At 43.7% G+C, this 13,476-nt stretch overlaps 1 protein-coding gene across 7 annotated transcripts in view; it reads left to right on the forward strand.

Moving 5' to 3' along the window:
- erc2 (ELKS/RAB6-interacting/CAST family member 2) overlaps positions 1-13,404 on the forward strand; it is a 52,404-nt gene extending 39,000 nt beyond the window's left edge. For 6 of the 7 annotated variants that reach the window (XM_042088263.1, XM_042088269.1, XM_042088265.1 and 3 more), the window contains 8 exons: positions 1,078-1,089; positions 2,007-2,106; positions 2,687-2,847; positions 3,386-3,533; positions 5,747-6,556; positions 7,697-7,762; positions 7,907-8,106; positions 8,364-13,404. In XM_042088263.1, the coding sequence (XP_041944197.1) occupies positions 1,078-1,089; positions 2,007-2,106; positions 2,687-2,847; positions 3,386-3,533; positions 5,747-6,556; positions 7,697-7,723 (1,258 nt within the window). In that variant the 3' untranslated portion in view covers positions 7,724-7,762; positions 7,907-8,106; positions 8,364-13,404. The remainder of the gene's footprint in view (positions 1-1,077; positions 1,090-2,006; positions 2,107-2,686; positions 2,848-3,385; positions 3,534-5,746; positions 6,557-7,696; positions 7,763-7,906; positions 8,107-8,363) is intronic. The other variant, XM_042088266.1, reaches the window with a different exon arrangement.
- Positions 13,405-13,476: the final 72 nt, after the last annotated feature.

Consider the following 13,476-nt stretch of genomic DNA (forward strand, 5'->3'; position numbering starts at 1 on the left):
CATACACACACACAGTGTATTCTCAGTGTGTATTTTTCTTTTTTGTGTCAGTTTGGTTTGTTGGTGTTTGGTTGACGTGTAAGCTGGTGTCTAGCACAGAACCTCTGTCTTTAGGGCAGAGCTCTCATCCTGACGCCAAAGCGTCAGCTCCACCTGTTCCACTGGCTCATCTGCTCTTATCATCCTCCAAACCCCCCATGATCCATGATCCACCCTGACCTCCCTATTAGGCTCTAGCCACCCCCCCCCCCCCCCCCACCCCGCCCCTCCTTTCCTCATCCTCCCCTTTCAGTTCCCTCCTTCTCCCTCTCCAAAACCCACTCCCCGTCTACCATCACCACCACAATGCCTGGTAGTTCCGTGTGTGCCCTGCTCCTACTACCCATGGCCTGAGGACTTAAGCCCCCCACCCAACCCCCAATGCTCCCCCCCACCCCCTGTAACCTGCATGGCCTGCCCCGTGCTGCAGTACTGCAGGTCCTGAGGGAATCAGTGATTTAAGGTGTTTGTTTCCTTAGGTAGGGCTCCATACCCCCTAACTGTGTGTGTTACTTACAGAACCGAGAGCAAGTCTCATGCCCCCTGTGGTTTGTCTGGTTGTTTGGACCTTTGTCACCCCCTCGTTCCCTCCCCCCTCCGTCCTGGGCCCGTGAGCTCCGTGTCCCTAACCCTAACCCCCTGCCCCCTGCTCCCTGGCACACTAGGCCTGGCTCAGCTAGTCCCCGGTACTGCATGTTGGCACCCATGCCCCTCACAGGCTCGGCAGTGGTTGAACGATCCAATGCTGTCCTCTTGAGTTGAGCAGTTGCATCCTGCACTGGCTGCTGTTCCTCGGTGGGATTGGGTAGGGGGAAGGGGGTGGAGGGATTTATTTGTATTTTCCTGTATGCATTTATGGGGGGGGAGGGGAGGTTTGGGATTAACTATCATCTCCACTCTTTCTTTCCTGGCTATGCTGTTGGTGACCTCTAATGTGTCCCTGTGGTTTGTCCACTCTCTTCTTCCTCCTCCTGTGTCTGCGGCTGCTCCTTCCTGCCCTGCCCCTTCCTCTTCCTCCTTCCTCTTTTCTGCCTACAGCCTCGCTCCCAGGTAAGTAGAGGCTTAGCAGACACACCCCTCACCAGCTGGGTTGGCAGTCCCAACCCCACCCCCCTCTCTACCCCATTCTTCCCAAAGGTGTAGGTTTTTGAACATTCTAAGTTCCGCAACAATTGAAGGTTCTAAAATTCTATGTTGAATTCAATGAACCCAGATATTCTTTAGAATGTTAATTTCCCAACATTCCCGTCACACCGGTGTGACGGTACTCCTTTAAGGGTTAACAGTGCCTGCTGTCCCAATGAGTTATTCAGAGCAGGTGACCTAGGGCTCTTATGAAGACAAGCCCATGTCTCATAACTGCCAGGCAGAGAGTCTGGTTGGACTCTCATTCAAGCATGTGTCTCATTTGGATCTTGTGTGTAGGATGTTGAATTGGATCATGTGAAAAAAATATTTATTTTTCATTTTTTTATTTTGTTTATATTTGTGCATTTCACTGACTGTCTCCTGTAAGTCCTGTTTGAGTCTCGTCACATTGATGTGTTTTTGGTTGTATTGTTTTGTGTCTCATGTGTCATAGATATCGTGGTGCTGTCTCTTGTCTGGTGTGTTGTGGATGTCTCATTAGTAAAACTAATTCAGGAGTAGTGACTAGCAGTATTGACTAGCAGTATTGATTAGTAGCAATGAATCGCGGTAATGACTAGTATTACTACATGTGTAACATGCATTTCAGATTAAAATCTAAACAATAAATTGTGTACTTAATTATAAAAAATAATAAAAGAACAATGTGTATTTATTTGTGTTACTTTTACAATCTATAGCATTTTAGTAGGATTTTATTATTGTGCTGACTCTGAAATAACTGAAAGTCTAGTACACAGGCTACTAATGTTAATTTGAGTGGTAAGTGCGATGGACCATCAGCTAACAGGCTTGTCCTGCTGTTGCTCTTGCTGAAGGCAAACCAAGGACCAGACCAAGAAGGGCCCTAACATCAAATTGGGCCCTCAGGGAGACAAGAAGGATGCAAGAAAGGACAACCCTATGGACAACCCAAAGGTGTGTGTGTGTGTGTGTGTGTGTGTGTGATGGTGCAAGTGTTGGGATAAACAGGTCTTACACAGTATTCTTTGTGTTTAATACTTAATAATAGGCAACATGATAATTAATGGTCAGGTAGCGATTATTTCAGCTAATGCATTGTTTATCACCTGTGTTGCATTGTCTGTCTGATTTATGATTAAGCAATATACTGTAGCACGAGTGAGAGTGGTGTTGGTAGCAGATATCACCATGGCTTTCATTCGGGTGTAGGCACAAGGTATTTAGGCATTACATCTAGGTCAACACTCTAGTGTTGGATAAGGCAACCTCCAATAGGGTTTTGAACCTCAACCCCTCCAACCCCAGCTCCCACCCCAATGGAACAACCCTTGTTAGTCAAATTTCAGTCCACCTCGAGGATCAGTGTCAATATGGTTGTTAGTAATAGTGTTGTTCAGGTACCTACAGGATTTCCTCAAGAAGCTCCATATTAATGTAGTGAAGGATTTTCCATTCTATGAGCATTTACTCTAAACTCTAAAGTAACTTTAATACTCACTTACTAGTTTTGCAACGTTCTGCTCATTTGTATCAGATGGAGGAACTGATGAACGTTCTAGAGAAGACGAGGCAGGAGCTTGATGCCACCAAGCAGCGCCTGTCCTCCAGCCAGCAGTCCCTGTCTGAGCGCGATGGTCACCTGACCAACATGCGTCAGGAGCGCCGTAAACACCTGGAGGAGATCCTGGAGATGAAGTGAGCAACTCTTTCTTTGAGCTCTTTTTCTTTTTGTTTCTTTAAACAGTTTAAGTTAAGTTACTTTATTTGTCCGGAAAGGAATTTTGTCCTCTGCATTTAACCCATCCGGGTGTAGTGTACACACACACACACACACACACACACCACACACACACACACACACACACACACACACACACACACACACACACACACACAGACACACACACTCACTAGGAGCACACATACACATCCAGAGCAGTGGGCAGTCCTTGATCCGGAGCCCAGGGAGCAGTTGGACGCATGGACATTTGGACATGGACACTGGCTTCATACAAACATGTTATGTCACTTAAGCTGACATATTTCAATAACACTGAATGCATATTGTACATATACAAGTGCAGTAATTTCTCTGTAGTATGCCATCATTATCTGTCTGTGTACTACGGCGTCAGTAAATAGTTTTCCTCCATATGTTGTTCATGTAATGCTGTCTATTGTCCACACGGGGCATGTTTTTACTGCTGTGAGAACATGTGCTCATTCACTACAGGCAACAAGCTCTGCTGGCAGCCATCAGCGAGAAAGACGCCAACATTGCCCTTCTGGAACTCTCCGCTTCCAACAAGAAGAAGACGCAGGATGAGGTGCTGTCTCTGAAGAGGGAGAAGGACAAGCTGGTGCACCAGCTCAAACAGCAGGTACTGAGCAGGGAGGATTTCCCCTCCCTCCCTCTCTTTCTCTCTTTCTCTCCCCAACTCTCTCTCTGCCCCGTCTCTCTCCTTCTCTCTCCCCCTCCCTCTCCCCATGAGAAGGGCATGTGCTCGGGTCATGACGGGGAGAGTCCTGGGCTCCTGTGGAGGTTTTGCACCAGTTTAACCTACTTTGGCTTTAGGCCATTACATGTAACAAAGCAGCAATAATCTTACCTGAATATAACAGCTTTAATATAACAGCTTTCATTGTTTTAGGGAGAATAGTGTTTTTGTCATTGTAGATCCAAAACACTTTGTTTGCACTCTATTTCATCATTATTTTTTAATGTATAGGGTTCTCAGAAAGTCTACTGGACTGCCCTGTATGTAAATATAAGAACAGCTTTTACAACATGATGAATACATTAGTTAGCAAGACAGCTAACTTGAATCAGTGTCAGCTGTGTTGTTGCTGGTGTTTACAAAGTGAGTCTGATTTGTTTAGACAATTAGCTTGCTTGTTCTAACCTTTTTGGTAACACTTTATTTGAAGGGGTCTACATAAGGGTGACATGTAACTGTCATAAGAATGACATGACACATGTCATGCACATTAATGACACATTATTGATGTTTATGACTGTTGTCATAATGTGTAATGTTGTCATAATGTGTTTTTGGAATGTGAAGTTGACATTGTTTGGATGTCATTATTATAACAACTTGACATTTTTACAATATTGTCATGACAATTTGACATTAGCCGACAAAAAAGTGTTTGGCATGATATTGTCATGACAACTTGACATATAACTGTGTTTGGCCTGACTCATCTTCTAGGTTTGTGAAGTGGTGCGTCGGAATAATTGATTTTCGTGACACCATTATAATTGTGTCATGAATACTTTCCTTGGCATGATATTGTCATGACAACTTGACATATAACTGTATTTGGCCTGACTTATCTTCTAGGTTTATGAAGTGATGAGCCAGAACAATTGGCTGTCATGACACCATTATAAATTAGATATACTCAACATATTGAACGTGCATGGCAGACATACAAAAACTAAATATGGTGTCTCAGGGGGAATCAAAACCCTCAGTCCCTCAAAACTTAAAATGATTGAATGGTACTACTGGTTAGGAATCCGCCATCGTAATGTGTTGGGTAGACTTGTGCATGATTTGAAAAAGCTGCAGAAATTATGGCAATGAAATGGTGCTTAAAGACTAGTATGTGAATAGTTTAATGCATGTTCCACATGCACAGTTAGGTTAGCTGGCATGGTAACATGTCCATGTATTATGGTTTTCATTCATTGCTGAAATAAACTCTTTTAAGTCATGACTGAGTATGGTATTTGTTGTCATTATAGTTAAAATAGACTCAATGTTCCAGAAATGTAAAATGTACAGAAATAGGACCTACATGATAGTGTAATGGCACTTAATGACATGTTCAGGAAACATCTCAGATGGTTCACTGTACTTTAGGTCAAAGGTAAGTATTCATGACACTGTCAGGAAACTATTTTGGTGTTTCCAAATAGTTCTTTGTGACAGCTTAATGACAAGTCAAAACTGTACCACTGTAGTTGAGGTCAAGAAAAGTATTCATGACCAATTTATAATGGTGTCATGACAGCCAATTGTTCAGGCCCATCACTTCACAAACCTAGAAGATAAGTCAGGCCAAACACAGTTATATAAACTTGTTCATGTAATAATTAAACAATTATGTCAAGTTGTCATGACGATATCATGCCAAGGAAAGTATTCATGACACAATTATAATGGTGTCATGACAGTCAATTGTTCAGGCCCATCACTTCACAAACCTAGAAGATATGTTAGGCCAAACACAGTTATATGTCAAGTTGTCATGACAATATTGTAAACAGTTTACATTTTCTTGGCTAATGTCAAGTTGTCATGACAAAGACACCGTCAAATAATGTCAGCTTGGTTAATGTCAAGTTGTCATAATGATGATACCCAAACCATGTCAACTTGACATTCCAAAAAACGAATGACACATTTTATGACAACGGTCATAAACATCAATAATGTGTCATTAATGTACATGACATGTGTCATGTAATTCTTATGACTGTGACCCTGTGACCTATTTGAGCTTCAAATAAAGTGTTACCAACTTGGGTAATAAGTGACAACTCAGTGACAACTAAACGTTGTTTATCTGTCTGTGTCCTCAGACCCAGAGCAGAATGAAGCTGATAGCAGATAACTATGAGGATGACCACTACCACACCCACCCCCCTCACCCACAGCAGCCCACACCCCAGCCAGGCTACCCAGCGCATCCCCAGCACCTCCAGCATGCTCCCCAGCCCCCCTACCCCCACGCCCCTCACCCCCAGCACCCCCAGCCCCCACAGCAGCACCCACACCCCCAGGGACCACAGCCCCAGTACCCTCCCCATCCCCAGCACCCGCAACACCCCCAACATACCCAGCACCCTCAGCACCCCCAACATCCACAGCCGGCTCCCCAGCACCAACAGCACGGCCCCCGGGCCCAGCAGCCCCACCCCCAGCAGCAGCACCCCCAACACCCCCAACACCTGCACGGCCCCATGCCCCCCCAGCAGCAACAGCAGCAGCAGCAGCAGCAGCAACAGCAGCATCCCCCTCACCCCCAGCACCCTCATGCTCCTCAGCCCCAGCAGCAGCCCCCCCACCCTGGACACCCGCACCCCCAGCAGCAGCACCCTCAGCACCACCCCCAGCAGCAGCACCACCCCCAACAGCACCCTCAGCAGCACCCCCAACAACACCCCCAACAGCACCCCCAACAGCACCCTCAGCAGCACCCCCAACAACACCCCCAACAGCACCCTCAGCAGCACCCCCAACAACACCCCCAGCAACACCCCCAACAGCACCCCCAACAGCACTCCCAGCACCCTCAGCCCCACGGCCAGCAGCACCCCCGTCACCCACCACCACACCACCGCGGCCCGGCACGCGGCCCCCACGCTGGACATCGACCCTCCGCAGACCAGGTGGGTTCCCCTCCTCCCTCCTCTCTAAAACTATTTATTTGTTTATTTGTTTGTTGGATGGATTGTTCGTTTGTTTGTTTGTTTGATAGTGACAATGCTCATTAATTGGCAGACAAAATGCTGTGAATAAGATGGTGTTAACTTTGTGTGCTAATCTTCATCCGTTGTCCCTGGCCAGTTTTTATAAATGCAGCCTACAATACAAGAGCAAACAATAGCAATAAAAAGAACTCCATGGTGATACTGTGTATTTACGGCTGTTTTGCCATCAGTATTACTTGCCTTTAAATCTCTCCTCTTTAATAACTGGGCTGTGCAAACAAAGTGGCTAATTACCGTGAGAGCAGTTCCTGTCGAGCTAGATGTCTATTGTAATACACCCTGGGGTAACCATGGCGGACTTTGATCTACATTTAGGCGTAACTAGGGTGTCTGAACTACTAGCATGTCTTTGAAATACTCAGTGCCAACCTGATGCCTTGTGAAGTAATAAAATTGGGCTAAAAATTACAGTACAGAATAAAAAAGAGCACAGCTGAGCTAACATGAGTTTTTATTTGTTAAGTTTGTTTTTATTTGTTAAGTCAGTACCTACATTTATTAAGTTGTCCTTCAGTTGACCTTCAATAAATGTGGGTACTGAATGTGTGCGTGTGTGTGTCTTGAATTTCCCCTGGGGATCAATAAAGTATCTATCTATCTATCTATCTATCTATCTATCTATCTATCTAAAATAATGAATGACATTGTGACAATACCATGATTGTTAACCATAATATTACATGGTTGCGAACCGCTTTAGGTGTTTGTAGTACGTTGGAAGTTATGGAGATTACTAAAAGCATGAGGATCTTGTCTCCAGAAGCAGGAAGCCCTCATGAGGACCTATATATATGTGTGTGTGTGTGAGTCTGTGTGTGTCTGTGTGTCTGTGTGCATGCGTGTGTGTGTGTGTGTGCTCTTAACTGGAGTCTGATCTCACTTCTCTGACATCCTCGTGCTTGCAAGTCGCTTATTTCCTCTCAGATCACTGGTCTAATCTGGTCTAACCTGGCTTTTTCCTTCTGTCCCTTTGAATCACCCCTGCTCTGTCCACCTCGCTTCGCATTGATCTGCTGTACGCTACTCTAATCACGTCAGGATGATGAGGAAGGCATTTGGGCATAACCATTTCCAAAACCAAAGCTCTTATGTTGTTTTGTTGAGGTGAGTGATTTGCATGAAATGACCTTCATATGAGCAATATAATCTTTGTTTGTTTGCAATCGATGGAAATTATTGTTTTTTCAGTCCTTTCTCTGTCTGTTTTTTTATATGACTAACTCAGATTCGTGCATATAACTCATGCAGATGATTCAGTCACTACTGGAGGAGAACAGCCATGCCATGATGCTGAAACAACACACTGTCCATCTGACCAGACATCTGACCAGACCTTACCCTCAATCTGTTGCCTTCGCTGGAGTAGGTTGCCGTTTTGTCTCAGTTCAGTGGAAGGGGCAGAGTCATGCAAGTGGGAGGGCCAAGCGAAGTGATACACAACTGAGCAGGTAAAATCTCCGCTTATTAAAAAGGACATTCAATGAATCCAGTTCAAATAAATAACTGTTGATGTCTGACTCTCTTCAGCATACTGCTTCGTGCTGTTTCTGTTTGCTGCTTCTTGTGGAACATGCTATGCAGTTTCTCTACAGCCAACAAATTTGATTGATTTGATTGTTGTGAGTTTCCAAACATTGGGCTTCTATGCTCTTCATGTACAGTATGCACTGGTAACTAGTTGTCCTCCATTCTGTGTTGTTCACAGATGATTGGGGCAGGATGATTAAGACTGAGGCAGGACTGGGGTATGGACCTTGACACATGGATACGTATCCACCACCTGATGTTGTATGCCAGTGGGAAGGAATCTCCTCATCCACCTAGACAATGCATTGTGCTGGATCAGCAGTCACCTCCATGAAGATCTTATCCCTCAAGTTCTTGAGATAACTGTGATCAGATTACCTATCAACTACTGTCTGGCTGCTCTTGCACCTACTCTAACATCTGCCTGGTTCCGCCCAGCTCACGTGACTGGCCTATTGTCCTGTTCACATCTGCCTGATTCTGCCCAGCTCACGTGATTGACCTATCATCCTGTTCACATCTGCCTGGCTCCGCCCCTCTCTCTGACACTGATCTGCCAAGCTAATGTTCTCCCCGCCCACATGGTCACAGTCCCCTGCCTTTGTTTAGCCCCACACACAGCTGTTGTCTGGACCTACTGCCTCTGTCTCTCTCCTTCCATCTTTGCAATTTCTGCTGCCAAGATTTACCTATGTATTAATTTATTTCTTGATTTTGTTTTGATTTGTATAATTGTATTTGGATCGATATTTTTGGTGAAATGCGGTAGCCTGCCAACTTTACACAGAAACATTTGTTTACCTTGCCTTTATAACTCTCACCCCACAGCACATCTTTTGTTACATATCAGGGAAGTAGAATTCAGAGGAACTCTGCCCCCTGGTGGCTTCCTCCTGTACACCCCCCATCAGTACGGCCTTACTGGCAGCGAAGCCTCCCTGCCCTCTGGTGACGTGAGAGAGAGTAGGGCCTAGTGTGCACAGCTGTGGTCTGGCCCATACATGTTGTTACCTCAGTTCAGCATTCTGAAGCAGCCCACCTCTATGCAGTCTTCTGAGGGGTTTGTGCTGTTACCTTTCAGTTACCTTTGAGAGTACAAATCAGAACAATTTCATTTAGTGAGTGTGTTTGTATGTGTTTCTGTGAGTGTGTGGTGTGTGTGTTTCTCTCTGTGTGTGTGTGTGTGTGTGTGTGTGTGTGTGTGTGTGTGTGTGTGTGTGTGTGTGACATTTATCATAAAAAAACAGTATTGAATCATACTGGTCAGCTGTGGACATTTCTGGAGTTCTGAGCATTCTCCTTTTCAGAGCGTGTTCTGGTTGGTCTCCTAGAGAAGATCCTGCGCCTATGCAGATCCTGCGCCTATGCTCCCTCTTCCAGGGTATATTTCTAATGGTGCTTCAGCTGGTGCTCCTGCTCATGAAGGCTTCAGATCCAGCAGTCATGACGACAAACCTAATGTGATCTGAAACAATAAAACCCGAAAAACAACAGGTGATCTCGCCGACAAGCAACACTTGAGCTGTTTGGTGAGTGAGCTTCTAGCTTCGGCCTCTCCTGCCCAGTCCTCTCTGGTCAAACAAGACTGTTTTGAACAGAAAAAAGCAGCTGTCTTTTTGGATCCTCAACGTGATCCTTGGGCAGCAGAAGTGTACTAACAGATAAAAACAATCAAAACAAACAATGATGAAGTAATCTCAAGTCCTACAAACCATCTACTGGTTCCTAAATCTACAGCACAGGCAAACGTGTTGGGAACCGCGTTCTTAGATTTGGGTATCTGTTCTAATCGTTCATGGTCAGCTCGCCTCAGATGACCTATCTGTTCTATGAGATGTGGTTTGTGTGTGTGTGGGAATCTGTAGCTCGTGGAGTCGGTGCCCCTTTAGTCTGTAGTGAGGGTCAATCAGTCCCCACAGCAGTACCGTATGACCAAATCCCTTGGCCTCTCATCCATTTGGTTCAGCTCATCCCCGAGCTGTTGCACTGACCCCTGCCCTATCTCTGTGACTCCTTGGTGTCCCCCTTGAACTTGGTGGCCTGTGCCTCGAGACATTATATATACACACATATATAAATATACATAGATAAATATATATATTAAAAAAATAGATATATTTAAAATGTGTCTTTACGTGCTGAGAAAATAGTGACTTTAAAAATAATTAGAATGCGAAGAGAACTACTTTTTCCCCTTTTCAGTGTGGCCCTCAGTATTTTAATCTCTCCTACTGTCAAGACTGGTGTTTGTCAGAGACTGAGTGAGTGTGTGTGTGAGTGAGAGTTTTATTTCTTCACTCATCATTAACTCTCAGAGATCTTACTCTGAGTATGAAGTGGCTTAGAAGAGAAAGTTCCCTCATCTGGCAGCAGAGATATATCAGAGTTCTGCTCATAAGCCTTAGCTGCTGTTCCTTGAGATTTAGTTGATCTCAAACATAGGATTATTATAGTGGTTTCCGAGTGTTAATTGGATTTAATTGGATTTTCTTAATTGTCATTTTGGACAAACATTCTGCAGTACTGGTACATTTAATAGGCAACAACAAATAAGGTTGCAACATTCAGCACTTGGCCCAAACAAAGAGCTAAAGTTGCTTATGTCTGCCTCCAGTAGGTCAGTCTGAGTCCTGCATTAATGGCTTGGTTAATTCAAAACTCACTATTTCACGTTTATCCCCAATGCCCAGTTGCTTGGGTTGCAATGCAATTAGTCATTGCCAAGATTTTATGATAAATATGTGATGCAGCAGTAGCAGAAATGAGAAAAGTGCAGCAGAGCCGTCAACCCAATCATGCACTGGTGAGTGAGGACTATCATCGATACTGTTAAAGTGGAAGTCTAAACACCTCAGTCACTAAGACATTGCCTACTGGTTTTCTCTGTTTGACTTTGTCTTTGTTTGTTTGCTTGCTGTTGTCCCTCTGCTGTTCCTCTCTGCTGTTGTGAGGTTTCGTGTGGACCATGTCTGTCTGGGTGTTTTAGAATAGGACACCAGAAAACTCATTCCATGGTAAAACAATAAGGAAAAAAAAGTGGATTATTAGACTGTTAGTGCTTCTTCTCCCAAGCCCTTCCAAAGGGAGGGAGGGTTACTCTTCCATGTTCACTGGTGTTGTGGCCGTCGTAGGAGTCCTCTGTTCACTGTTCAAGTCCCTTGTTCTCTGTCAGGTTGATGTGTGTAATTCCGAATATGTCTGTCAAATTGACTGTCAAAGAACGCTGTGGGTGGACCCTCTGGCTAGTGTCATTTGTTTTCTGTTTGTGATTCTGTGTTGGTCAGTAGTCAGAAGTCAGTAGCATGTCTGCAGATTACACAATGCAAGACAGAGGAAGTCCAGACCTTTCACTTTAACTGAAGGGGGATAGATTTGTTTTTGTTTTTCTATCCTCCCTGTTCAGGTCCTTTACCACTGAATACTTGAAGTAGCAGGGCAGTCTTCTGCTCTGAGATTATTATATAGTGTACATGGTTGACGAAAGAAAATAAAAAAGTGCTGTTGCATGATCATTTTTACTTATTGTGCCAACTAATAGTGTGAACAACAATTTGAGAATACTGTCTTGGCCTCTATGCAGAGTATGGTATAATAGTACACCATATCATGAAAAGGTGGGGCCTTTATTCAGTGGCTCGGTAAATCTACAAATTCTCAGCCATGGGATGACAAACTTCATGTCGCACAAAAGGCCTGGTGGTAAGAAAAAAGTATATCAAAGAAACGTATGACTCTTCCTGTACATGTTTGGCTCTCTTGCCCAGTCGCTTTTTTGTTTTTCTTTAATGATGTCAAAAATGCAAACCTCTGGATGAAGCAAAACACTGTGACCAATGCCAGAAACATGTTTTCTTTTTTTGTTTTCACTTTTTTAAAAGACAATTTGTTTATATATTTGTGTTTTTCTATTTTGTTATTTCTATGGTTTAAGCATTTGAATATGTACGTTTGAGATTGTAATATTTGTATATGTAAATGTTTTTGCGTTGTACAGTAATGATTTAGATCTGAGTTTAATGTGAGTGTCCAGCATGCTGAATGATCACTTGTGTGAACGTGGGGTTAAAGTCCCATGGTGCATCAGTCCTCATACGATAAATGCATCCGCATTGTACTGGTGTGATGTGTTTGAGAGTGGTGTGTCCTCTCTCTCCTGTCGTATCCCTGTAGGTGGACAGCCTGTGCATTTGTTTTTTATGAAAGTGAGTTTGCATGTCTCAGGTGTTGTTCAGCGAGTTGAAAAATGAGTCGACGGTGCATGTGTTTGTGAGGCTGTGTGTGTGGTGAGGCGCGGTCGGGTCGGTGCATGTGTTTGTGAGGGTGTGTGTGCGGTGAGTTGCCGTCAGGTGGGTGGGTGTATTTGTGTGTGGGTGAACTGAACATTAACCCTTCAGCAGGGGAGTTTTAGATAGATAGATACATCAAAAAAGTTTTGAACATTCTAACAGAAGATTCTGTTCTGCAACAATGTAAGGTTCTAAAAATAAACCCAGATATTCTTTAGAATGTTCAATTTCACAACATTCTCGTCACACCAGTGTGACGGTATCTGCTGGTCTGGGACTGAGAGAGAGTTAAGGGTGAGCTGAGACTCTCCATCAGGAGAAACTGATAGAGGGCAAGTTTGACTGATATTATTCAGCATGGGTACTGTTTGTCATGTTTGGTGTTTGTAAATCCAATGAGGCTGTCTCCAGGGACACCTAGCTCTGATCCACCCCCTCCCCCCTGGTGGTTGTTATTGTATGTGTTCTATCAGAATATTACTGAGTGTTGGCCAGCTTGTTTATATCCATTCAATAAAGGTGAATTTCTTTCTGAAGTAAGTGTTTGTCGTTGTGTAAGTTTAATGACTACAGAAAATATATTGGCATTGGATGCTGGAAGTAGCCTACCAAAAGAGATAGTTCTTGTATACTGTATCAGATTTTTAACAGAGGACATTACATTTATTTTGACTCTCAATTTTATAATGTGCTTGTATTAAAGTCAGAATTTGTTATTATTGTACCATGTTTTTTCATGAAAAGGGGTTTGTAGTTTTTATACTGTCATTACACATTTAATTACCACATAAACCCTTCTCCAAGCTGATTGTTATTCAAAACATGCATAAACTATTTACTACCGGTAATTATTCATTTACTAATTAATAATGATTTAATTGTGGCTTTAACAAACCGTGTGTTATATCAGAGAAACAATATTAACAATTTCCCACAGACTTTAAAAGTTGAGAATGACCCAGAACTACAAACAGAGGAGCAGAGAGAACTTGAAACTGTAGCCGT

This window comes from Alosa sapidissima, chromosome 4 (assembly GCF_018492685.1).
Source record: "Alosa sapidissima isolate fAloSap1 chromosome 4, fAloSap1.pri, whole genome shotgun sequence".
NCBI lineage: Eukaryota > Metazoa > Chordata > Actinopteri > Clupeiformes > Clupeidae > Alosa > Alosa sapidissima.